At 52.2% G+C, this 22,843-nt stretch overlaps 5 protein-coding genes across 5 annotated transcripts; all 5 read left to right on the top strand.

The window, feature by feature from the left end:
* Nucleotides 1-3,727: 3,727 nt before the first annotated feature.
* On the top strand, nt 3,728-5,186 carry MAA_02470 (G protein beta subunit; the record flags this gene model as incomplete). Its single annotated transcript, XM_007820468.2, has 5 exons — nt 3,728-3,857; nt 3,983-4,701; nt 4,774-4,863; nt 4,934-5,053; nt 5,166-5,186. The coding sequence occupies 5 exons, from the start codon at nt 3,728-3,730 to the stop codon at nt 5,184-5,186; spliced, it is 1,080 nt and encodes a 359-aa protein (XP_007818659.2).
* Nucleotides 5,187-9,331: 4,145 nt separating this feature from the next.
* Nucleotides 9,332-10,312, top strand: MAA_02471 (phosducin; the record flags this gene model as incomplete). Its single annotated transcript, XM_007820469.1, has 2 exons — nt 9,332-9,961; nt 10,064-10,312. The coding sequence occupies 2 exons, from the start codon at nt 9,332-9,334 to the stop codon at nt 10,310-10,312; spliced, it is 879 nt and encodes a 292-aa protein (XP_007818660.1).
* Nucleotides 10,313-13,067: 2,755 nt separating this feature from the next.
* Nucleotides 13,068-14,744, top strand: MAA_02472 (uncharacterized protein; the record flags this gene model as incomplete). Its single annotated transcript, XM_007820470.1, has 1 exon — nt 13,068-14,744. One exon carries the CDS (start codon nt 13,068-13,070, stop codon nt 14,742-14,744), a length of 1,677 nt encoding a protein of 558 aa, XP_007818661.1.
* A 1,720-nt stretch (nt 14,745-16,464) lies between these two features.
* MAA_02473 (Ran binding protein 1) lies at nt 16,465-17,776 on the top strand (the record flags this gene model as incomplete). The annotated part of the gene is made up of 5 exons (XM_007820471.1): nt 16,465-16,530; nt 16,794-16,979; nt 17,124-17,382; nt 17,491-17,619; nt 17,682-17,776. The coding sequence occupies 5 exons, from the start codon at nt 16,465-16,467 to the stop codon at nt 17,774-17,776; spliced, it is 735 nt and encodes a 244-aa protein (XP_007818662.1).
* A 1,565-nt stretch (nt 17,777-19,341) lies between these two features.
* MAA_02474 (SAS complex, SAS5 subunit/transcription initiation factor IID, subunit 14) lies at nt 19,342-21,464 on the top strand (the record flags this gene model as incomplete). The annotated part of the gene is made up of 6 exons (XM_007820472.2): nt 19,342-19,353; nt 20,216-20,250; nt 20,524-20,672; nt 20,774-21,163; nt 21,254-21,339; nt 21,441-21,464. 6 exons carry the CDS (start codon nt 19,342-19,344, stop codon nt 21,462-21,464), a joined length of 696 nt encoding a protein of 231 aa, XP_007818663.2.
* Nucleotides 21,465-22,843: the final 1,379 nt, after the last annotated feature.

The raw sequence follows: 22,843 nt of genomic DNA, 5'->3' as shown, positions 1-22,843 counted from the left end.
ATCATTGATGCTGGTAGCAAGAGATCCATGGTACGCGTGTGCTTTCCAGCCTAACTGAGCATGCCAGCACGATGTCGATGTTATGCACATGTCGAATCGATGCTCCGGCATCTTAGGCCTCTGGCTGTATGTCTTCACTCACCGATGTTAATCTGTATCAGCATTTGGCTGGACATTGACGGAGTAGCATCGTATTGGGTAATAAGAGAGACAGCATGCGGAAATTTGCCATGGTGGAGCCAAGGCAATACCAGGTAGGATGAGTTAGCAGTAGAGGCACAGTTAGTATACCAACCAGACATAACACAATTGTATGCCAGTCATCTGCAATCGACTTGGACACCCTAGATATCGCCGCCGCCACCACCAGCTAGGAATCAGCAAAAAGCATTAGAGACCTATTGACCAAAATGACGGAGGATGTATGGCGAGTAAATCGTATCTGCCCTAGATTTGCTCGATTGTGTAGCGTTTGACGACACTTTTTGGCGTCACATGTTGGCTGTTGAGCGCTGCCTGGAGCTTCCGTTTGAAGGTCCGTCTCCAGTACCACCATCCGGGTCCACTACGAAGATGCAGGGAGGATCCCCAGCTTCAAGTCAAGTTGGCCGGCAGTCGGCGAACAGTGGTTCTGTCCAATTGACAAGGAATCAATAGGAGACTCTACATGTCGTTTTGTCCTTTTTTCTTCTTCTAATAGAGTAGGCGTGCTGACAGTTGTCTGTATCCTCTGTAAGGATATTGTTCCTGGCGGCAAGATCCGTTGTACCTTGTTCATCGTCAGCTTTCACCTGTTGTATCCTTTCGGCGGATTCACTTGCAGCTACTTGCTCCCCTGGCCAAGGGGCCAGCTTTGGATCCTCCTCGCGGCTCAACCAAGCTCGATCATTCTCCCGACGTGGGGGCTCCAGGCAGATTAATCTGACCTAATCTGTTGACATCCTGGCATTGGTGGTGCCAGCACCAAGTCTGAACGACGAAGTGGCAACCAGAATGGCTGGCAGTCCCGTCAAAGAGTCTGTTAGTAGCCGCTTGACCCCTTGTCCAGATGTAGTTGGCACATACATATACATTGATAGAGGGCAAAAAGAGCATCTTGGATTGTTTGGAATTGTTGCCAACAATCAGGATAGGCATGTCCATTTTGAAGCCTGTGCAGGGCACGTTTCCCACATTCTGGCTAGAGCACGATCTGAAAGGGAAGTGGGTGATGCTGGTGGACGGACAGAAAATTCGGCAAATTGCCATTGAAAATAATTGCATGTGCTAGAACCTTGGAGTTGCTAAGAAGAGTCAATCTGGTAGGTGCTTCTCAATGCACAACGGGGGCAGGTGCTTAGCCGTGCCTTCTTCCCAGGCAACAAGACTTCCATCCCGTGAGCTTGGCTGCCAACCTCAAGACGTAGATATGCAGGCGACTTAGCTTCACGGCGTGTCCTCGATACTGGAAAAACTGTCGAACCAATTTGACGTCTACTACTCTTCTACGCAGTAGGTACTTGGGAAGTCGCACTAGGTATGGGGCGGGTATTCGAGACATTGACAAGCAGCCCCAGGCTGAGCGAGTTAGCCGATGTGCGTTGCATGTTGGCTTGCCTACGCCCAGCTTTGCGGTATGTAATCAATGCGGTCAAGCCAATGCACCCATTCACAATCGAGGATGTGCTGACCGTAAGCTCGAAATGGCCTTGGCCTCTCGTTCCAGTGCGCAATATTATGATGTGTGGTTGGGGCTGACGACCCGTATGTGTCTCTGATGGGCGCCTAGCATCTACAAATAGTTTGGGAGGCTTCACGGAGCGTTTAAACCTCCCCAGATCCCCGAAACCTCCTACTCCTCGTGGGCATCGATCTGTTCAAGTACCTTGATAGCAACGGACTAGTATACAATACATTGACAGTTTGTCATACTCATGTCCGCCCAAACAGAGCCCTCCATTCAGCCACGATGGACCGCAGGCTTTGGCAACCATCCTCACAGGCCGTAAGCAAGTCAATTTGTCGACCAGCCTGTATGCAGGGCGGCCACGTACTCAAATTGGACAGCCAAGGAAACTTTTATCAGGAATCGATCGGAGATGGTCTTGGGTGGGCACATGCATGCAATGGAGCTGCCTGTGTGTGATGTGATGCCCATGTTTGATTCCTGGTAGAGCTGCTCCGTCACATCAGTTTCGTCACCGAGAACCTACTGGGACATTGCAGCAGCCACCTTTTTGGGAACAATTAACGTTTCCAGAGCATATCGGGACATTTGAGCCACTTGTCCGCTGTTTGTCATGGGCCCTCATGCTCTTTAAGGTCCCAAGTGGTGTTCAAGCCACATTTCCATTTGCATCTCTGTTGCAGTCAACCACTGGACCGTGCCGTTTCGACTCGGGGCTTTGAACTGTCAGAACTAAGAATATCGAGGCCAAGGTCGCTTCCCCCCATACGGAGTACTACCGTATACGTCTTGGGGGTCTGGTCTTGGCCACGGACTTGTTAGCCACACTGCACCAAACGGCACGTAACCAGCAGATCGCATCATACCCCGGCCGCATTTTCGTTTGGCTTGGGCTTGGTTGGCTGCTTGAGCTGGACGTCCTGGTCCTGCAAGTTCGTTCGCAAGTAGAAAGGCTAGTCAATTGATTTGCCCGCGTCGTGGTGAGAATGGCCCAAGTTGCCCCAAGTGTCTCATAGGAAAGCCTCATCTACTACCTACTTACTTAAGTAAGTAAGTAGATATGACGCACGGAGTACGGAGTACACAGTACTGTACTCGCCATGGAGCGAGGGCGCATGACCTCGGATATTGCACATTTGCCTCACCTTTCACCACGCTAGCTGCACAGTCCTGTAGACGTCAGGAGCGGTCGCAATACCTCGGGTGCGGGCACGTTTGCATGTTTGCGTTGACTTGCTGGTGCCTCCGGTGCTCGAGGTATTCCTGCTCATTCATACCATACATTTGCGCTCCGCCATCTTCGAAACACTAGGCTCGAGCAGGCCGTAGACACACGACATTTTGTGAGCCAGGGACCACGGTCCAAGGAGTTGAGTCTTGACGTTTACTCCGTCCCCCAGCATCGAGCTCAAGTCCAAGTCCGCTCCGCCTGCTCCGTACTCTGTACACAGCGACCGTTTTTAACGGCCGTCGAGCTGTGGCGGCCAGACCAGACACCTCTCGCCTCTGTCGCCTTTCTGACCTCCCGTCTCGACTTTGCCGCAACGTACCTCGCCCGTGTCTTGTTGCGGCTCGCGCAGTGCGTGAGCAACACTCGGCCCAGTCCGCCCTCTCACGCTGTTCCTTCACATCTCCCTACCTGCTTCTTCTGCTTGCCTAGGTGCTTGCTGGGTGTTGATACCACCAGACCGTTGACGAGTAGTACTGCGACTACTGCTGCCACTCCTGCGCCCGCCTCAACTGGGGCCCCCCCCCCCCATCCTTCCTTCCCCCGTCCAACCCCGTCCACCTTCTCTGACGGCCCCGTCCCAGTCCAGCCCAGCCCCAGCCCAGTCCCAATCCAGTCCTGTTCCCACCCCCCCTGGACACCGAGTGCTCAAGCAGCCAGTCACTCACGTCTTTGCTCAGTCAACCTCTCCTCTCCTTTGCTCTCCGCCTCTCCACACCCATCTCGACAATCTCATCGCTGGACGACGCTCCTTTTGACCATCCTCCTCCCGACTCCCCGGCCACGTCCATCCTCCCCCGCCTGTCTCGCCTCCCTCATCAGCGTCAGTCACAATGAACTCCCAGGGCGCCCACGATGTGTCCCCTGAGGCCATGCAGGCGCGGATCCAGCAGGCGCGTCGCGAGGCCGAGACTCTGAAGGATCGCATTAAGAGGAAGAAGGATGAGCTGTCCGATACCAGCCGTACGTGCTCAATTGACCAAGATGGTCGCCATCACAGCCATCGTGGCCCGTGGCAACCTTGCTACTCCTTTCATCCTCTTGGCCGAGAACTTTGGCTAACCTGACATATTTTGCCGGATATCTAGTTCGAGTCGTCGCCCAGCAGGCTCACGAGCCTATCCCTAGAAACCAGCTGATGAAAGCGAAGCGAACACTCAAAGGCCACTTGGCCAAGATCTATGCCATGCACTGGTCCACCGACCGTAGACATCTCGTCTCCGCCTCACAAGATGGAAAGCTCATTATATGGGATGCCTACACCACCAACAAAGTTCATGCCATCCCTCTCCGTTCATCATGGGTCATGACCTGCGCCTATGCCCCCAGCGGAAACTTTGTGGCCTGCGGTGGCCTCGACAACATTTGCTCCATCTACAACCTCAACCAGCAGCGCGACGGCCCCACACGTGTCGCTCGAGAGCTGTCCGGCCATGCTGGCTATCTGTCTTGCTGCCGATTTATCAACGACCGCAGCATCCTGACTTCCTCTGGCGACATGACCTGTATGAAATGGGACATCGAAACTGGTCAAAAGGTTACCGAGTTCGCCGATCATCTTGGGGACGTCATGAGCATTTCGCTCAACCCTACGAACCAGAACACCTTCATCTCTGGTGCCTGCGACGCTTTCGCCAAGTTGTGGGATATTCGAGCCGGCAAGGCCGTCCAGACGTTTGCTGGCCACGAGTCTGACATTAACGCTATCCAATTCTTCCCCGACGGACACTCTTTTGTTACCGGCTCCGATGACGCTACGTGCCGCCTGTTCGACATACGAGCAGACCGCGAGTTAAATGTTTACGGAGTAAGTCTAAGCTGCCACTGCCACCTGCTGCATTGGCCTCTAGATTTATGTGAGCTAATATCCGGTGTGCAGTCCGAGTCTATCCTTTGCGGCATCACTTCAGTCGCAACGTCAGTGTCTGGCCGTCTGTTATTTGCTGGCTATGATGATTTTGAATGCAAGGTAATGGATTCTGAATGAATTATCGGCGGCACTTCAAATGTCATGGATGCTAACTACTGGGCTTGTCAAGGTATGGGATGTTACCCGAGGGGAGAAGGTTGGGTCACTTGTGGGCCATGAAAACCGCGTGAGCTGTTTGGGTGTAAGCAATGATGGCATTAGCTTGTGCACAGGTTCATGGGATTCTTTGGTAAGTTCTGGACAGCCAGCTAGTGCTCCGCCCTGGCTGTCTTTGGTCTGCAATTTAACAGAGTGTATCTCCCCGTTCTTCCCTCGTGGGCATCAACGCTAACCGCCCGCAGTTGAAAATCTGGGCATACTAGATGAATATCGTCCGCCAAACGATAAGTGTCCTGCTTGGACGAGCCAACTACCCCAGTACTGCGATGACGACTTAAATATCTGCATTTTGAAGGACCATGTTGCCTATCAACATTTCGGAAAAACCAATCACGCTCATCTAGCATGCGTGTACTGGCGTACGCGGGACGAAGTGACGAAACGTACCTTCCCTCATATTTTACTCTACCTTGACTGTTTTGTCTGTCACAGAAAAGGAGTAGCATCTTCCCAAGACGACATAGGGGTGGATGATTCTCAGCGACAGATTCCAGACTGACGGTCAGCTGCCAGCGGTAATAGTTTGTGGAGGGAGAAAGCTGACTGACGCGATACCTTATTTCCTTGTCTTGAGTGTCCATTTGTTGTTACTTAATTTTTTCTCTTCTTACTTTTTTTTTCTCTTTACTCTGCGATCTGAAGGATTCCCTGCCCCATCAGTTTCCGCCCTTCCCGGTCAACCCTCGGGTTTGTCGGCGATTAGGGGGTTGTATTACATGACGGTTTTCCATATCCACAATAGCCTCTCCGTTTGTTGCGTTTTCTGCTCTCTTCACCCAGCAATTTTGCTACACACTAGGTCATCTCGGATGTTGAGGACGGGGTTTGGGGATACGAAGCGACGGGAGCAAACGACGCAAGTCAGAGGCATACCAAAAATATAAAAGGATTCAAAAAGAGCTTGGGGAAGTTGTTGTGAGAAGCGGAGTCTTATCAAGCGCGGGTCTGAGGAGGAGGCTAGAGAGGCTATACCAGGAACTATCAGACCTCGAGATAATACACTACGATGATCCAATTTCTGGAAGCAAACATGAGTCTCTCCGTGCACGTAGCAGTTCTAGGACAAGCTGGAATCAGTCATTGCATAGGATCAGCTCGGCGAGAGAGACTAGGATGTTTTGGATGCAAACAATCCAGGCCATGCTACTTGCTTAGGTAAGCACATACCCTAGGCATAGGCATGTGTTGGGAAGAGACAAAACGGGGATGAGAACTAGGCCACTGTTGGTGCTCGGAAGTTTAATATGGCCAATACATGATGGCATTCTAATGAGACGAGGTGGAACTTGAAAAAATGGCTGCTATTGTCCACTCCCAGGGCAGTCGAACTCCTGGTGTCGCACCGAGAAATCCAGGCGTCGTGATGACTTGGCAGGATGTGCGGGATGGGCAAAGTGCGTCTCAGAGGCCAAAAGACCCAAGCGGATTTGATGAGGATTCCCGTTGCACAAGTCCGGAGGGAGGGAGACTACTGGGGCGAGGGCATGGTTCCAAAGTTGTCCACAGGAAATCATTTTCCCGGAATACACGTAGAAATACCAACTTGTTGAAGTGGCACAGTCCAGAGAGCTTGTTGGAGGACTTGACGATGGAATGGACGACAAGGGCTCGGGGAGAAGCCGCTCTCGGTGCTTGAATGTCCAGCCGGCTCAAGTTTCAGCAAAGACGTGTCATTTTTGGAGTTGTGATGGATGTTGTTGGCGCAGCACAAGGGGGTCATATGTGACCGGTATATCAGCAAGATGCGCCAGAACCACTAGTTGGGCATAAATAAAGTACAGTCTCTATTCATCACGCGCGAGGCTGCGCCGGGACGATCCATGGTAATAACATTCTTAAAGGAGAAAAAGGCTTTGGGGGCTTCTAGCTGACGACAGGGGCACTGGGCGACTTCGAGGCCGAGGGCCCTTTTCAGCAGGCGGTCTTTTTAAGAGTTGAAGGCCGATACACAATGTAGCACAAGGCAAGTAGAATGCTTGCTCGGACGAATGGAGGGCCAGGTTCTGTGACGCTGTTGTGCTGGTACACCAAGCGTCGACTCTGCTCGACTTTGTACAACTTACAACTTGTTCGAAACTAGGTTTGGATCTCGCCCCCTGTTTTTGACATGTAGGCGTGGTCCTGAGCGCACAAAGCAAAGCATCGGTAAGCAGCTGCATTGCATGAAGCTGACGGCATGACGGCTTGATAAGTTATTTTGATTCAATATGCTAGGGGAGGGAAGATGGTGAAATTGGTCCGTCGTGAAACACCCTGGTGAAGCCGCCCGAGTAGTACATACACACAGCTTGAAGTTGCAAAGGCAAGGAGATTACAAGACTTTTGGCTTTATGTGAATCCATATTTTCTCCACTGTACCTGTCATGGCATCGTTGTGTTCGCGAATCGTCGTTTCGGGCCACGAGTCAACAGCTCCTCTCGTCGAGAACGAGAACCACCCACCGCTATTGGGACTTGTGTGGCAAGGACCGCATTGCGACACCAGCGGTTTGCGTCCTGGGAAATGAAGTCCTGCTGCCTTATGAGGTCTGTTTATGCGACCAAAGCGTGGTTGGTAAATGTGGACGATATTACAATGTATGTACAACACGTCTTGCATGGGGGACTAGGGTGCGTGTTATTCTTCGTCTCTGCGACATATAAGCCAGGGAGGTTCCATGTACTTGGAACGACTTGGCATGACGGCGGCGGAGGAAATGCCATGCGATATGTTGTATGGAGCAGTATTACAGGGTCGGAAGCTGGCCTCGTGAGTATGTATACTCTGTAGTGTGTACTTTTGTGGTAGTCGAGGGAATGTGATAGCGCCCGGTTTAATAACCCTTGCCCTTCGTTGTCAGTTTAAAAATAGACCTGGACACGAGGCCCTGTTGAAGGGAGCAAAGGCGCAGGATATTTGAATAGGACAGCGTGTAACTCGGTATTACAAGATGGCCTTGCTATCCCGCGACGACGGCTTGTAACTACGCCGGCACGTCTGGCGCGTACGATAATGGGAAGGACGATATGATGATTTGTGTTCAGGAGTCGGGAGAGAAGGACAATTCGAGGTAGCATTCGACTGATTTCTACGCCCTTGGCTCTCGCGCAGTTCAGAGACGGCACGATACTGGGCACACATACACAAACAACGTGGCATCGTCAAAATGACCAAGGGACACACGTAAGCCACTTGGCAATGGGTTTTCTTTTTTGACTGCTGTGGGCTGCCATGACACAGACAGCCATGGCTCAATACTCAATAGGGTCCAACACCGCCATCATGACTCTTTGCGATGATGTCATGACACATCAACGGCAGACAAGAGACAACAGACGGCGGGCATCATTCTCCGCCAGGGAGATTGTCAAGAGGCGTATGGACAAAGCAGCATACATTGTACACCTGATCCGGCCCTGCGTGACACATCACGAAACGAAACAAGCGCTTGGGCCTTTTGGCCGTTGGAGCGTCAAGTTCGTAAAGCAGCAGCACTAGTGCAATATGTACAATATGTACGGAACAGGCAACACCATGTGCGAGTCGTGCCCAGCAGCTGCGTGCGCAGGTGGGCAGCCCTGTGCAAGCCTGTGCAAACCTGTGCAGCCCTGCGCGGCCCTGCGCGGCCCCTGACGCGCACCAATGCCTGGTCCCAGACGGTGCCGTCATGACCCCTGCAGCCCAGCCAGCCAGCCCCTGTCATTCCCATCACTGCTGTCTGGTCATTCCGGCGCGCCCGTTATCGTCTTTTTGTTCTTTCCTGCCTTCCATTTGCCTCTGCTCCGTGTCCAGAAGCCCGGAAGGCCCACCCCTCCCCACCGACGCGACTTCCCTTTTGGCCTTTTTGTTCTCCGTGCCTTCATCCTCGACGTCGTCTTCAGTCCACGCCACCACGATACCGCCTTCGCACTCGTCGACGCTCCAACTTTCCCACCATCTTGAGACAACCACATCAACCCAGGGGGGTTGCGTTATCCATTGTTCCTCCATCAGCTAGTACAATCACTCGCTCGTGGCCAGCACCGACCTGGGCGCTGCTTTGTGCCCTGCCTGCCACCACAACAACATTGGCCCAATACCGAGTCTTGGATCGCACATCGACCTGCGCACACTCCCAATGCTGGCGTCTTTTTCACACCAATACTACTCCGTACACTGCCACTCTTGCACGGGCATTGCGCATTAAACAGCAATCAATGTCACACCTGCTCCACTCCTTCGAGAATATCGTCTGATACCTGCCTTTGTTCGGCCTGAAACCACTACCCCCCCGTGTTTTCGCACCCGTCACTGTCCTATCCTACAAAAGAGGAGCCATTCCCGGCCTTCCCTTTCGGCCGGCTTGCCTGGTCCCTTTCCCTTCCCATCATGGCCACGACTGCTGCCCAAGACGAATACAACAGCCTCGTTGCCAACAACACTGCTCGTGGTACGCTTGACTTGGACCATCGTGACGACCCTGAGCTTTCGGCGCACGACGACGACGACGACGACGTCGACCTCGACGAAGAGACTATATACCAGAACGCCAAGATCGAAGCAGCTATGCGCACGACTACCGGCGCTTCGGAGCTCAAGCTCCCCCCGGCTTCCTTTGACAGCGGTCGCTCAACCGGTGTCAAGGGTGTCATTGCCGACGCCAGAAGCTTCGAGACTGCTCGCAAGACTACCTGGATAGACAAAGCCAAGTCCGCGCGACGGAGTATTCTAGGTATCGCCGGTATTAATCAGAACGGAGGAGCCAAGAGCGAGAGTGAGACGGACGACGACACCATGAGCGGGCCCGGCTCAGACGAAGAGAGCTTCTTGCAACAATGGCGCGAGAGCCGCCGCCGAGAGCTAGAGCGCGAAGCCAACAGGGCCGTGCGAACAAGACGGACCAGTCCGAGTGTGCGAGTATATGGCCGGTTAGACGAGGTGGATGCTTCGGGCTATCTTGACGCCATTGAGAAAGTTGGCAGAGAGACCAAGGTTGTTGTCTTTGTTTACGATCATGAGGTATGCCGTTTTCGTAGTTGCCCCCTTTTCTTACTTGGATTGGTCATGGATTGTCATCCCACCTCTGTCTGCTGTTATCCTGTACTAACATGCTTGGCCTAGTGTGACGTTTCTGCCGCCATCGAGTCGGCCCTCGCGCCGCTAGTCAAATCCCACTCGACCATTCATTTTGTCAAGATTCACTATGACGAGATTGAATTTGATAATGCTGCTGTCCCAGCGCTGTTGGCCTACCACAACCAAGGTGATTTGTTCGCCAATCTGACGGGCATTATCGAAATGATGCCCGACGAAGAGTCGTTTGGTACCAGGTCTCTCCAAAAACTCTTGGAGAGGCACCAAGTGCTGTAAGCTTGTTTTCGATGGCTCGGCAGGGGGCCATCGCGGGGCTGTATCTACCTTGCAAGACCTCGGTGTTACTTTCTTGACGATACCCATGTTCTTTTTTTCGACACTCACGCTCTAGTCTGGCCGTGTCTGGTTTTCCGTCACGGCGTGTTGCGCGACTTGGCCACCCTTTGTACATGCTCATGTGCCTGAGGGCATCTTGCCCTCTTGTTCCACCATGGGTCCTTTGGCCTCAATTTTCTTCATTTGTTCTTATTTCCTTTATATAATAGTTTATGTGGCTCTACATTCATCGAGTTAGGGAGTTTAAGGAGACGGACGTCGACACGAATGGCAATCATGATTTGGCAATGACAGGAGACGATGACAAGGGCGGCCAGACATTTATGATGGTATATTTTGATCCCTCTTGAGCCGACGGGTGTGCCGGCTGGGCGATTGTGGATAGAGATTTTGTTGGTCGCGAGACGGTCTTGTATATACGCATAGCGACGGGACTATGTGGTCTTTTCCCAAACCACCTGTGCCTTGGTGGCTTGGCTTACTAGTTGTCTTGCACGCGTATTTAGATTTTCAATCAAGTCAACTTGGAGCATGGAAGACTCGGCCAAAAAATGACTGCACATGTATGTACTCCATGGGAAGGCATCGTGATCGGCTACGTGGGACCATCAAGCTCCGGATGAAGTGGATCGATATACATACTACTACCTATTACCTACAAGTATGCATGCCTCTCCACCGACAGCCACGTGAGGATAGTACTCGGTAGTCCGCAACGATACAATGCTTTGGCGCCTGCTTTGGCGCTGTGATGCTGGAGGCTTCGGGAGCACTTGGCAGTAGTTTGCTCTGTCTGGCATCGTCGTCGACGACCGAGTACACGTCACTGCTCCTAGTGGGGGGGCGCTGATAACCCAAGCTGCCCAGGTGCGGGTATCCAGTACGTATCAATGGGTGATGTGCCAGTGGCACACACGTCGACTGACGAGGTACCTGGGTCTTGACGGCAAACTGCCACGTGCGGCATGTACTTACACTTGCCCCTCCTCGCCCTGGGGCCGGGGTTTTGGGTCCAAAGTCGACTGGGTCCCACCACGGGCAAGGGGGTCCCTGGCGCAATCGTGCATATCGGGTGCCTCATGACCCATTTCCACGGCCAGTCGATGCGATGACATCGCCTGCATTGTACATGCTGCGCTGAGGCGGGCTATTTATTGCATCAGGTGTCTTGGGACTTTTTTCTTTGTGCCCAAATGTCTAAACGTTTTCTGCGTGCGTGTGTGGCAAAGGGAAGGAAGAAGAGAGCAGGAGGGGCAATATTGGCGCTGCACGGCACGCGAGGGCCTGGGTTGGCCTGGCGTGACGGCTACGTCTTGTCTGTGCCTTCAATGTTGGTCTCGTCACTGTCGACGAGGCTGGCGTGGAAAGGCTGCTCATGGATTGCGTCGCAGCCCACGGACGCCTTCTTTTGTTTTAATATTTTATTTTATTTTATTTTATTTTATCTTATATTTGTGGTAGATGGGCTGCCTACTTGGATGGGTACTTTACGCGGCCCCAGTCCCAAGATTGAGTTGGGCGTGCAATGGCGGTGCTCTTGGCTTATTGTCACAGACTTGAGCTTCACTAACAAGTCTGGTGCCAGGTTCCGCGCCGAACTTGTCAATCATACCACCGGACCGGACAGCTTTGTGTGCGCAAGTAGGAATGCGCAACCCTCTAGCGCTGCGCAAGGTCGAAGCCCCTTCGGTACATAAAGTACCTAGGTACTAGTATGTAGCCCTGTTGCTTCCCAGCTGGCAACTGTCTTCGTCAGCTGGTTAGTTTCCCTCTCTCTTCGTCATCCTGCCCGCATCATCTCAGACTTGTTTTTTTTTTACTCGTCGGCAAACTTTCTGGCTCGCCGCTTTTTTTTTATTAGATCGTTTTGAACTGACTCTGGACACCACCTTCTCCGAAGCCCGAGATCGCTTGTCGACCTTTCTATTTCGCACCCTGCGGTTGCCGACGAATATCAAACACGCCTTGCTTGGCCTTACCCCACCCTCTTCTCTCGTCGGCATTACTCCATAGTCCCCTCCGTACGTCTGGGCCACGTCTGGGCACGTCTGGCCGCATCCCACTTCGGCCTGAGCCTCAGGCGGCAGCTATCGCCGTGAACAGGCAACTATCAGCCTCGGATTATCGGATGCACAAAAGCTCGGCTTCTTTAATCTCGTGGGTGAAGCGCTAGTTAACCTGCCGTGGTCAGTTTTTCCTAATTCTTGTCCTCTGCAGTTGATCCCATTTCGTCGTCTATCCTGTTCACCAGCGTGCCTCATCTGCTCTCGCTGTCAACCCCGCCGCCTCTTTCCCGGGACGTCTTGTAGCCTTCTCGTCGTCATTTGCACCACCTCCCTGATCTAAACTGCACCTCCCCTCCTCCCGTGCCTTGTGTTACAAGCTCTTTGTATTGCCGTCTGTTCCTTTCGACGACGAGGACTGTCTCATGGCAGCCTGTGCATCTCTCTTAGTGTGAGACGGTCGAGCCCTCGTCCTCGTTTCTTTCCGCCTCGCTATGGAAAAGCTGCCCACGACGCCTGCGTCCACGCCACCGCCTGCGAACCGTCGTGATATCCAACAAAATCGTCTGACTCCAACTAGACCACGCTCCCCGCTACCTGGGCTATCCAACTCGGAGCCATTTCTTCGATTTCCTCGGCCCCAAGGAAATAAACGGCTTGCAAACTGGATATCGACAAGCAATCCAGACATCATGCGAGCGGCCACTCCAACCGAGGACTCTGGTATGGCCGAGTCTACTTTTGAGCTGATCAGCAGCACCGATGTCGAATCTCATGATGAGAATTACACCGAGTCTATATCAGAGTCTGTAGGCTCGCTCGACTTTCACCGGCCAGATGATGTACAATCTCTGGCTGGTACTGAACGAACCTTTGACGATGAATCTTTGGCAGATGAAGAAGTCGAAACCTCGCCACAATCTGCTGAACATGAAGCCGGCACTGAATTAATCAATGATGAAACAGTCGGTGCTCAGCAGGCTTCTGATGCTTCGGAATCCGACGAGGAGGCTCGTTCGCGATGCTCTTTGAGCTATACTCAGCAGAGCCTGAAGACACCTTCCATCTTGACACCGGAAGCAAGCAAAATTATTGAAAGGCCCCCGGAAAATACAAACAACAAGTTCTATACACCACCTGTACGTTTTCGACATTGGATGGATATTGCCAGAGAGGGAATGTTCCGCACTTGGGAATACGCTACAGATGCGACATCTGCCGTTCTCCCTGGCCTTTTATTTGGGGTTGTATTCAGTCTTCTAATTTCAACACTGTACCCTTCAACTGTCGAGTTCATGAAACCTGCAGAAACTGTCGTCACTTCTACAGTTACTGCAACCACAACACCTCTTGTAATCTATACAAAACAGTCGACCTCAACTGCTACCGTTGCACAACAGACTACATCAACCAAGGGCATGGGTTTAATTGCCATAAAAGAAGAAGCATCTGACGAGTGGCTTTTTGGCCTGAAAAGACCGGGTGTTCAATTTAGCCCTTTGGGCCACGGCGCCGTTGTGGTGCACATTGCTTCTCATGTACAGAAGACATGGCTGAAGAAGAAGAACTGTGTCTCAATCACAGCCACCCGCAATGGAGAAGCCGTGGAAGTAGAATTCTACCCTTCCAAAGATGGCTTTCTTGTCAAATTTCCCAAAAAGGAAGCTTTTGGCGTGGTCAAACTTCTAGTCGAGGCCACATGTCGACCTACTGTGACCAAAGCTGTTAAGGTCCACTTTGGAAAAGGTATAATGGAAGAAGCATATGAACGGACGATGAATTTGGCTCACGATATTTCCGAACTGGTCCCGGTAGCTGCCCAAGAAGCAGAGCGGTGTATTGTCGGAGCTAAGAAGTCATTTGGGGCGGTGTCCGATACTGTAGCCAGTGGGATGGTGACAGTCTCTGATACCCTGATAGGGAGACTCAAGACCTCATCCGCCAGAATGGAACGGCTTCTTTCGGAGCTTCCGTCATCTTCAATTGAGTACGCTAGGGAGGTGGTCGATAGAGTTCCACAGACTCTGGAGTCAATGTACAAGCAGGCATCGGAGGCCATGGGATCGCACAACAACATCAAGCTCGATATCCAGGATGGTATACTTGATGCCGAACTGTACTTCCTCAGGACTAGAATTTCAGCAAAGATGTGGTGGCTCAAGGTCACCAGACAGACAGCGGAGCACGATGAGTATGGAAGGAAGGCCCAAGACTTCATGGCCAAGAGAAGGTGTGAAGGGAGAAATAAGATTCGGGGATTGCTCCGTGACGATGCCAAGGACCATGGGTTTTGTGGGCGGACGAAACGAAGTTGGTGCAAACGGCATGGCCGAAAGGGGCGGGATGGGACATTCATCTTTACTAGGTAGATGCTTGAAGGGAACATACGGCAGGCTCTCATGCAATAGAGATGAAGAGGCCCAGGCGTTGGGTTAAGGACTCTGCTTTTAAATAGGTTACGGGACGCGCTGGAGTTTTCTGGTCATGATTGAGTTGAGGACCAGATCCGGACACTGTCGATTTATGGATTTTGTGGCCGCGAGCCAAATTTTCTTTTATAGCAAACAAGGATATCCATCTGACTTGTCATCAAATAGTAAAGGTGTTACCATGTGCCATTGTGTTGTATCAAACTCCAACATGTTGGGTGGTATTGGGAGAGTGGTTAACTACTTAAGTACCTACTTAGGTAGCGGCAGTTGGTGCCTGGGTGCAATACATAAGTACCTAAGTACTTAGGTACTTACCTAAGTAGGTGCCTAGTACTCGATAATCTTGAAAGGTAGGGGCTTGATCAGTATGGCCTGATACAGTGACAAGTCCAGAATGCAATCATTTCGAGTAAGCAGTCGGCACTCAAGAAGCATAACTCACCGTGAGACTTGCCCGGTGCGGAATCTGGATAGCTACCCCGCAATGCCATCTGCTGCGGTTAATTGTCCACGTTGGTCAGTAAAGGCGGTGAGAGCAGAAGGCGTGTTCTGAACTTGTGACGCGCCGCCATGTACATACAGTGACGGAGTACGTAGCTGGGCTGCCTAATGGTGCCTTGCGGCTGAGGCCATGCAGCCCAAAATATGATTACCTACGCCCGTACGGATCCCATGTTTCTGAAGTTGGCGTGCCGCAGTTGACGATGACGACGAAGGATGAAGCAAAGTCGAGTCCTTGGATGATGCGACACCCCTGCCATACAGTAAGTACATACATGTATGTATGTGCATTAGGTACGTAAGTACGTAGCTCTAGATGTCCCTCTCTGTGCCTGACCCGCCAGGCTAAACGATGGAATACTGGCGCCGACATGTGGTTGCAGCGGTGACACGCATAGTGAGGATTGGATTACACCGGAGCAGTCACGGGTTGTATGGAGTTTGCTTCCCGGTTTGCCTGCGGTTGTTTCTGCCCTTGTGCTTCTTTTTGTTCTCAGCCGGTCCTTCGGACCCCCCCCCGGATTGGTTGTTTTGGGCAACAGGGGCCGGAAGGCGCCTGGGGGGAGGAGGACGGTGGCCCAACGCTACGCTGCGCTGACATTTGGATTCTTGGTGGGAAAGGCGCAGTCAAACCGGACTGGTCTTTGTTGCCTTTTCAGCAAGCACTTAAAACCCTTTGCAAAGGCCTTGCCTTGTTTGCACCTCGACACCCCTTGTTTTTTTTTGGTAAAGAGTTCTTTTACACACCTCTGTTGCTGCAGACTCTACTGGGTGTTTTGTCCAGGCGTCGTCTCTACCGGCTGTAGCGCGCTAGTTCCCTGTGAGTGCATTTCATCTTGATTTCCATGTCATCTTAATGGCGGCCCGCAGCAGCAGCAGCAGCCTGGCAGCTCTCGATTGACGGCGGACCTGTTTGGCTCTCGCTGGTGGGGCGCAGATGCCCCGAGTGCTAAACGGGTTTGGCTGGTGGAGGGCCTGAGGGCTGGAGGGGTAATAACAAGAACCAAATCTGTGGTGGGCACGGGATTTTTTTTCAAAAGCATTCCTTGTTCGAGACTGACTGGACTGTCCGAGTGGGAAGCATCTACATAGTTTCGCCTTTCACATAGTCTCCGACCGTTTTCAACTTACGATACCCCCCCCCGAAGAAGCAAACATGTCTGGCGCTGAGAACACCGAGCCCAAGGTCGAGGAGACCAAGCCCATCGAGACCACCGAGCAGGTATGAGCCGCCCTTCCTGCAGACACTTGTCTTGTCCTTGTCCCGCACTGAAACCCATCGACGGTGTTGTCCATGGTGGCGGCTGCTGTCGGCCGTTGGGACTTTGGTCCATGGCCGACTATGCGCCCGCGTCTTCATGTGCGGTTCTAGAAGTTGATGCTTTGGTGGGACATTTGGGGAAAAGTCGTCTGGTGGCGCGATCATGCTACGCCTTGCTTGCGAATCTCTTTGTTCTCGTCAGATGCTAATTATATGATGGCTAGGCTACTGGTTCCGCTTCCGATCCCGCCCCTGCCGCCGCCGATGAGAAGCCAGTAACCTCGTCGGCCGTTTTCTCCATGTTTGGAGGCGGCGCGAAGAAGGAGAAGAAGGAGGAAGATGAGGACCGTGGCGACACTTCTGGTAGCGCTAAGGCCCAGCGAGAAGCCGCCAAGGCTGAGGCTGGCGAGGTACGTTGTTTGTTTGTTTTTCACGCGCGAATCTCGGGATAATGGTTGTGTGATGATGATGACTTGAGAAGTGCTTGGACTGGGTTGGCAGGTCTGGATGGTGGATGCCCGGGAGTAGATGACTGACCATGTTCACCGCTGCAGGAAGAGGCCCCCGAGAGCGAGGATGTCCATTTTGAGCCCGTCATCAAGCTCACCGAAAAGGTCGAGACCAAGACCAACGAGGAGTCCGAGGAGCAGCTCTTCAAAATGCGCGCAAAGTTGTTCAAGTTCTCCAAGGAATCTAGCGAATGGAAGGAGCGAGGAACTGGTGATGTTCGCCTGCTCAAGCACAAGGAGAATGGCAAGACCAGGCTGGTTATGCGACGCGACAAGACTCTCAAGGTCTGCGCTAACCACTACAGTAAGTTTCTTGTCCCTCTAACCGCTGTGGATGCTGTGGACGCCATGAATGTGGGTGGATGACGGGGGTTATTCAGGAATCAGAGTGACTGACCCTTTTCTGTGCTAGTTGTGCCCGAGATGAAGCTTTCTCCCAACGTTGGTTCGGACCGCAGCTGGGTATGGAATGCCGCTGCTGATGTCAGTGAGGGCGAACCCGAGGCTTGTACTCTTGCCATTCGCTTCGCAAACTCTGAGAGTGAGTCTGACACCACATTACTTTTGTACGCGAGCGACCCTGTACTGACGCGCATGCTGTAGACGCCAATCTCTTCAAGGATGCTTTCTTGAAGGCCCAGAAGGAGAACGAGGTGATTTTCGGCAAGGAGGAGGGATCGACTGCCAAGTCTGAATAAGTGTCCAGACGCTCAGCCATGCAGAAATCGTCACGGGCTCTTGCAGTCCATGAACCGCGAAGAGCTGCTGCTCCCTGCCACCAACCTGACATCACTGCCCTCCCCCCTTTAACCCTTATCCCATCGTCACATCAGCGTTCAGTGTCATTCCCAGCAGCGAAAATATCGTGTCATTGGAACCAACGCCCCCAATACTGAAGCCAACCCCGAAAAAAAGAAGAAAAAAAAAACTACAAACTCTCTATTTTTTTTTGTTACAAAATTCACTGAATTGGGAACCATTCGGAAAGGAGATGATGATGAAGGAGATGGCTATGAATGAGATGAAAAATGGAGTAGTTGAATGGACAATTCGTGGGTTGAGGAACAGAGAATGCGGGCAGGAATTGGGACCACCCAAGCGGTGCAAAATTTCCCCCCTCCCAAGCAGGGATCGCGAATGGTAGATAGCATTTCGGAAGCATCAGGTCACAACACAAAGTAATAAATGCAATGTCAAATGGAAAAGGGGATGATTGTGAGCGAGGGGGACGAGACTTGCAGCCGCATGCGTAGGGTTGAATCAATGTCGGGGCATTTCTGCTGTCGGCAGGGAGAGCAGAGCAGAGCAGAGCAGACGGTCCATCAAATGGTTGGTTGATGCAGGCAGCACCACCGGCATTGGCTCACACCAGACCCAAGGTATATGTACGGAGTACCTGGGACTGCACTGGAGCATGGGCCCGAGCGCCCAGGCCGCAGGTCAAGTCTGGGTAGGCCGGGCGCCAGATGAGCACTTGAGCACTTGAGCACTTGCACGAGGCTAGCACTAAGGCCTTGAAATGTGCGCCAAGCTGTCATTGAATGGACATTGATGGTCATGTCATGTCTGGTTTGATCCATTATTAGCCAGCCGTGAAAGCGCCCAATGAAGATTGAAGCCATGGCAGACCGTCCATGTCTGCCCCAGGCGCCCGCCAGGCAGCTCCCCCCAGCGCCGGCGCCCTCACGACTCGACCAGACTGGCCGACCGCTCGACCGCCTGGCTCGCCTGGTCGTCCACTTGGGCAAGTCGACCAGACGCCTTCCTGTCGCCAGCCCGAACCTCCGACTCCCGTCAAGTTCCTCCACGTCGTGTCGCATCGCATCCTCGGACGTCTTCGCTCCATCGCAATTGACGGCCCTGCAACATCTATCCTATAATACCGGACGCGGATTTCCTCTGTCGACCTATCCCTTGCTGGATCGCAGCACCCACCGATTTTTGGTTTTTTTTTCTTTTTAATTTTTCCTTGACGTGCCCGTTCCCTTCTGTCCGTCTTTCAACCGTCATTGCTACGGTCCGAGTTGTGTTATTATTAATTTTTTTTCTTTCTTGCCTCCTCTGACCCCTTTTTGTTCTCGTCCTTGTTGCGATACTCGATACTCGACGCAGAAAGAGAAGGGAGAAGCAGCGAAACGGGGAATCGGAACCGGAACGGGAGCCATTTTAAACGGAGTCGAATTTTTATTTTGAATTTTTCGTTCATCTTTTTATTCTTGCTTTGCTTCAAGGAGAACGGGGATCCGTCCGGACAGCCGCCAAGATGCTGGTAGAGGTACGTTGAGCATTTTGAACCCCCTTGACCTCCGGGCGGCGGCATCGGTCGTCTGCAGTTGCTAGTTGCTTTGCACTCCCCCAAATACCCTTTGCCCTGCCATCGTACCCCGTGGGCCCCGTCCTGTCTTGTCTTGTCGCTGGCCAGCGCGCTGTTTAAATGGATGGGGAGACTGGGCGAGGGGAGGACAACATTGAAGGCAGTCGCGGGGAGCAGCGGATGGATGCTGGTGTCGACGAAGCATGGCGAGGCTGCCTCCTTGCGACTCGGCCTGGGACGGAGAGGCACAACCTTGCGAGCGAGCAAGAGCCCATTCATTCAATCTTGTTCCCTGACGGCTGCAAAGGGCTGTCGACCGGCTACTCTGTGTGCTCGACAGCCGGCCGACAGCGCCTCTGGATGCGTGCCTGGACGGCAGGACTCGAACAGCCTTTGCCTGTGTTTATTTTCGGGGCCATGAGCTACCCGCACTCACTCGTGCTCGTGCTCGTGCTTGTGCTTGTGTGTGTGCTTGGCCTTGGGCTGCTCACGATTTGGCTCTTGCAATTCCGGCTCTTGTTCATCTCTGTGCCCGTCTTACAGTCCCAGTCCCGTCCCGCCTCGTCGATGCTCCTATTTTGCGTGCGAGGAGCTTTGCGCTTTACCGCTGTCCCCGTTGCCCTTGCCGCCGTCTTTTCTTTTGTGTTTCTCTTATTCACATCGCGGGAACCCTTTTGCCTCAAGCCTTTTTTTTCTTCTTCACCATCTATATCCAGAGCTGCCGAAACGAACAAGGAGAAAGCAGCCTGGCCTCGCCATCGACGGAAAACACCATTTTATCACGATGCCGCCTCGGACGAGGAAGAATACTAACGATCGGCAGAGGAAAGTTAAAGTCGTCACCGAACAACACGTCATGTAAGCAACCAGTCACGATTTTTTTGCTCTTCTCTTTGAAGTTTGCCCACTTCCCGCATCATCGAAATCGACGAATGGACGAGAAATAAAGAAAGAAAGAAGATATTCACAAAGTTCTGGTTTTTATTTTTGCCACGAGTCTGCATGCTGTGAGCTACAGACCATGCCTATTACAGAAATAATGAAGCAAAAAGGAAGGACGGAATTGCTGCAAGGAGCGTCATTCTTGTTACAATTCCTCTGAAAAGATGCTAATTGCGGCTTGCGTGATAGTGACAAGCCCTCCCCAGTAGCCGAGTTTCCTATGCGAGAATGGAGCTTGAAATTGCACTTATTGGATGAAGAAGGCAACGAGAGGCCTGCCGATGTGTTTACCAAGGTTGTCTACAACCTACATCCTACCTTTGAGAATCCTACTCAGAGTGAGTTGAAGCCTGGCTACCGTTCCACCTGGACCTTTTTTTTTTTTTTTTTGGCCAAGATTGGAGCATGCGCTAACCATGTATGCATCGTTTGCCTCCAGCCTTCACCAAGCCTCCATTCCTCTGCAGCAACGAGGGCTGGGGTGAGTTCGAAATCAGTATCGACTGCTACACGACTGAAAAGACGAAACTGGCCTCCATTATCCATGACCTGAATTTTCTGCAGGAGAAATATGAGGCCACACATACAGTCACCTTCAAGAACCCGTCGCAAGCTCTGCAGGAACGCCTGCGCGAAACTGGCCCTTTGCCCAACGACGACGACCGCCAAAAGAAGAAGACCGTCGCCAGTAAGAAGGGGGGTCAAAAGTACGACTACGAGAAGATTGCTGAGGCACTGGAAAAGCTTGACGAGGAGGACCTGTTGCGTGTTATCCAACTGATTAATGAGAACAAAGGTCCGGATACCTACATAAGGAGCGATGTGGAAGGTAAGTTTTTGGCTGCCCGCTGCTTTATTCTGTCCGCGCCGGGGAATGTCTTCGGAGTTGTTGATGTTTGAAATGCGTATGAGCTAATAGTCGATAACCTTGCTGAAGCCGGGGAGTTCTCAATTGACCTGTATACCATGCCGGATATGCTGACAGCAAAATTGTGGGAGCACCTGGTATGTTGATACATCACCCTTGAAAAGTTGAATCCCCGCCCTCCTTGGTCACCGTTGATTGGATACAGAAAGGAAATCACAACTTCTGACAGATGCCACAGTCAAAGAAGGGATTGGTTAATTAATCGTCTTTCATATATTTTGCCTCGAGGCCTCCCAGCAAAGCTTGAGGCTGCCGTTGGTGCATAAGCACGAAAAATTGCGAGGAATCTGGGGGGGGGAGGGCCGGCGGGCATACCAGGCCACGGGTTGCTACGCCAGGGTTGATAATCTCAGACCAAGTCTCGTTCCTCAATGGACTTTTAACCGCAGCCACAAAGGATGTAGCTTGATTCTTCAATATACGGGTGCAAGTGGGAAGAAACCTTGGCGAAAGGGAAATGGACATGGGGTTTCTCACTGTATGGAGTAGAAAGGGAGTGAAACGATTGTTCTTTCATGTTGTTGTGTTTTTTTTTTTTATAAAAAAGAAACTCTTGTTAGGTTATCGTAAAAGTGGGCTGGGAATGAATAGTCTTTTTTATGCAACAATGTCAACTCGACGTAATAATTGCAAGGCGAGTGTTGGCCCAGAGTGGGTGATTGATTAGGCGATTCTGCAAGTACTTTAAGTAAGTATGTACGTAGTGGTTGTCGGCGTATTCTCCCCAGTTGACCTGTCTGTGTGTTCAACTTGATTTGTGGGAGTCGTAGCTTACGGAATGGCGCATGTTGAAATGAACCCCTGCCACCACCACTGCTCGGCTAGATAGAGCCTACGAGACGCAAGGGGGTGTTTTGGTGGCCGTTACCAACTCGATAGATAGCCAGGGCAAGACGGCTTATCAAGGGTTGGTTATTTACTATAGTAGCCTTTTCCTAATGAATAACAATTTAAAAAAAAACGTGTCTTGTGAGAATTGTGCCGTCGCCAGGACCAGGGCCGCGCGCGTACTAGTATGTATGTATGTACGGAGTAGTACTGCTTGTATTCGCGGCAATGCAAATCGCGCCGCCACAGGGATGCATGTGACTTTGCACGAATAGGGTGCAAGCCTTCTTCTCCCCGGGCTGGACATCGTGGTTGCCTGCTTTGCGGCGGAGGCTGGAAAATCTTGCGAATGGCGGAGGGCGTTGGCTCTTTTTTTTTTTTTTTTTGCCCTTGGTAGGGCTGAGAAGCAGGGAATCGTGGGCTTGACGCGGGGCTTGATGTAGACTCGGCGTACTCCGTAGAGTGTACACGCATCCATGCTGCGGTGGGCAAGGCGGAACTTTGTAGAATCTACACGGGCGGCTGGCACGTGGGAAAATAGGCGTGCCTGGTGATTTTCGGCGGCTTCTGCTGATCGCACACAATGCAACTTATTACTCTGTGCGACGATGGGGGCCGTCAAAGGGAAGATGGGTTGGATGTGGCTATCAGGGTGTCATTCATCATTGTACGGAGTAGTACATTGCTTTATGCGGCGCGGGCTGTGGAAATGGGTTCGAGTTTTGCCGCTGCTCCCCATCATCAAGGTTGCGC

This window comes from Metarhizium robertsii, assembly GCF_000187425.2.
Source record: "Metarhizium robertsii ARSEF 23 chromosome Unknown MAA_Scf_1, whole genome shotgun sequence".
Taxonomy (NCBI): Eukaryota; Fungi; Ascomycota; class Sordariomycetes; order Hypocreales; family Clavicipitaceae; genus Metarhizium; species Metarhizium robertsii.
This window is presented reverse-complemented; position numbering and strand designations above follow the sequence as displayed.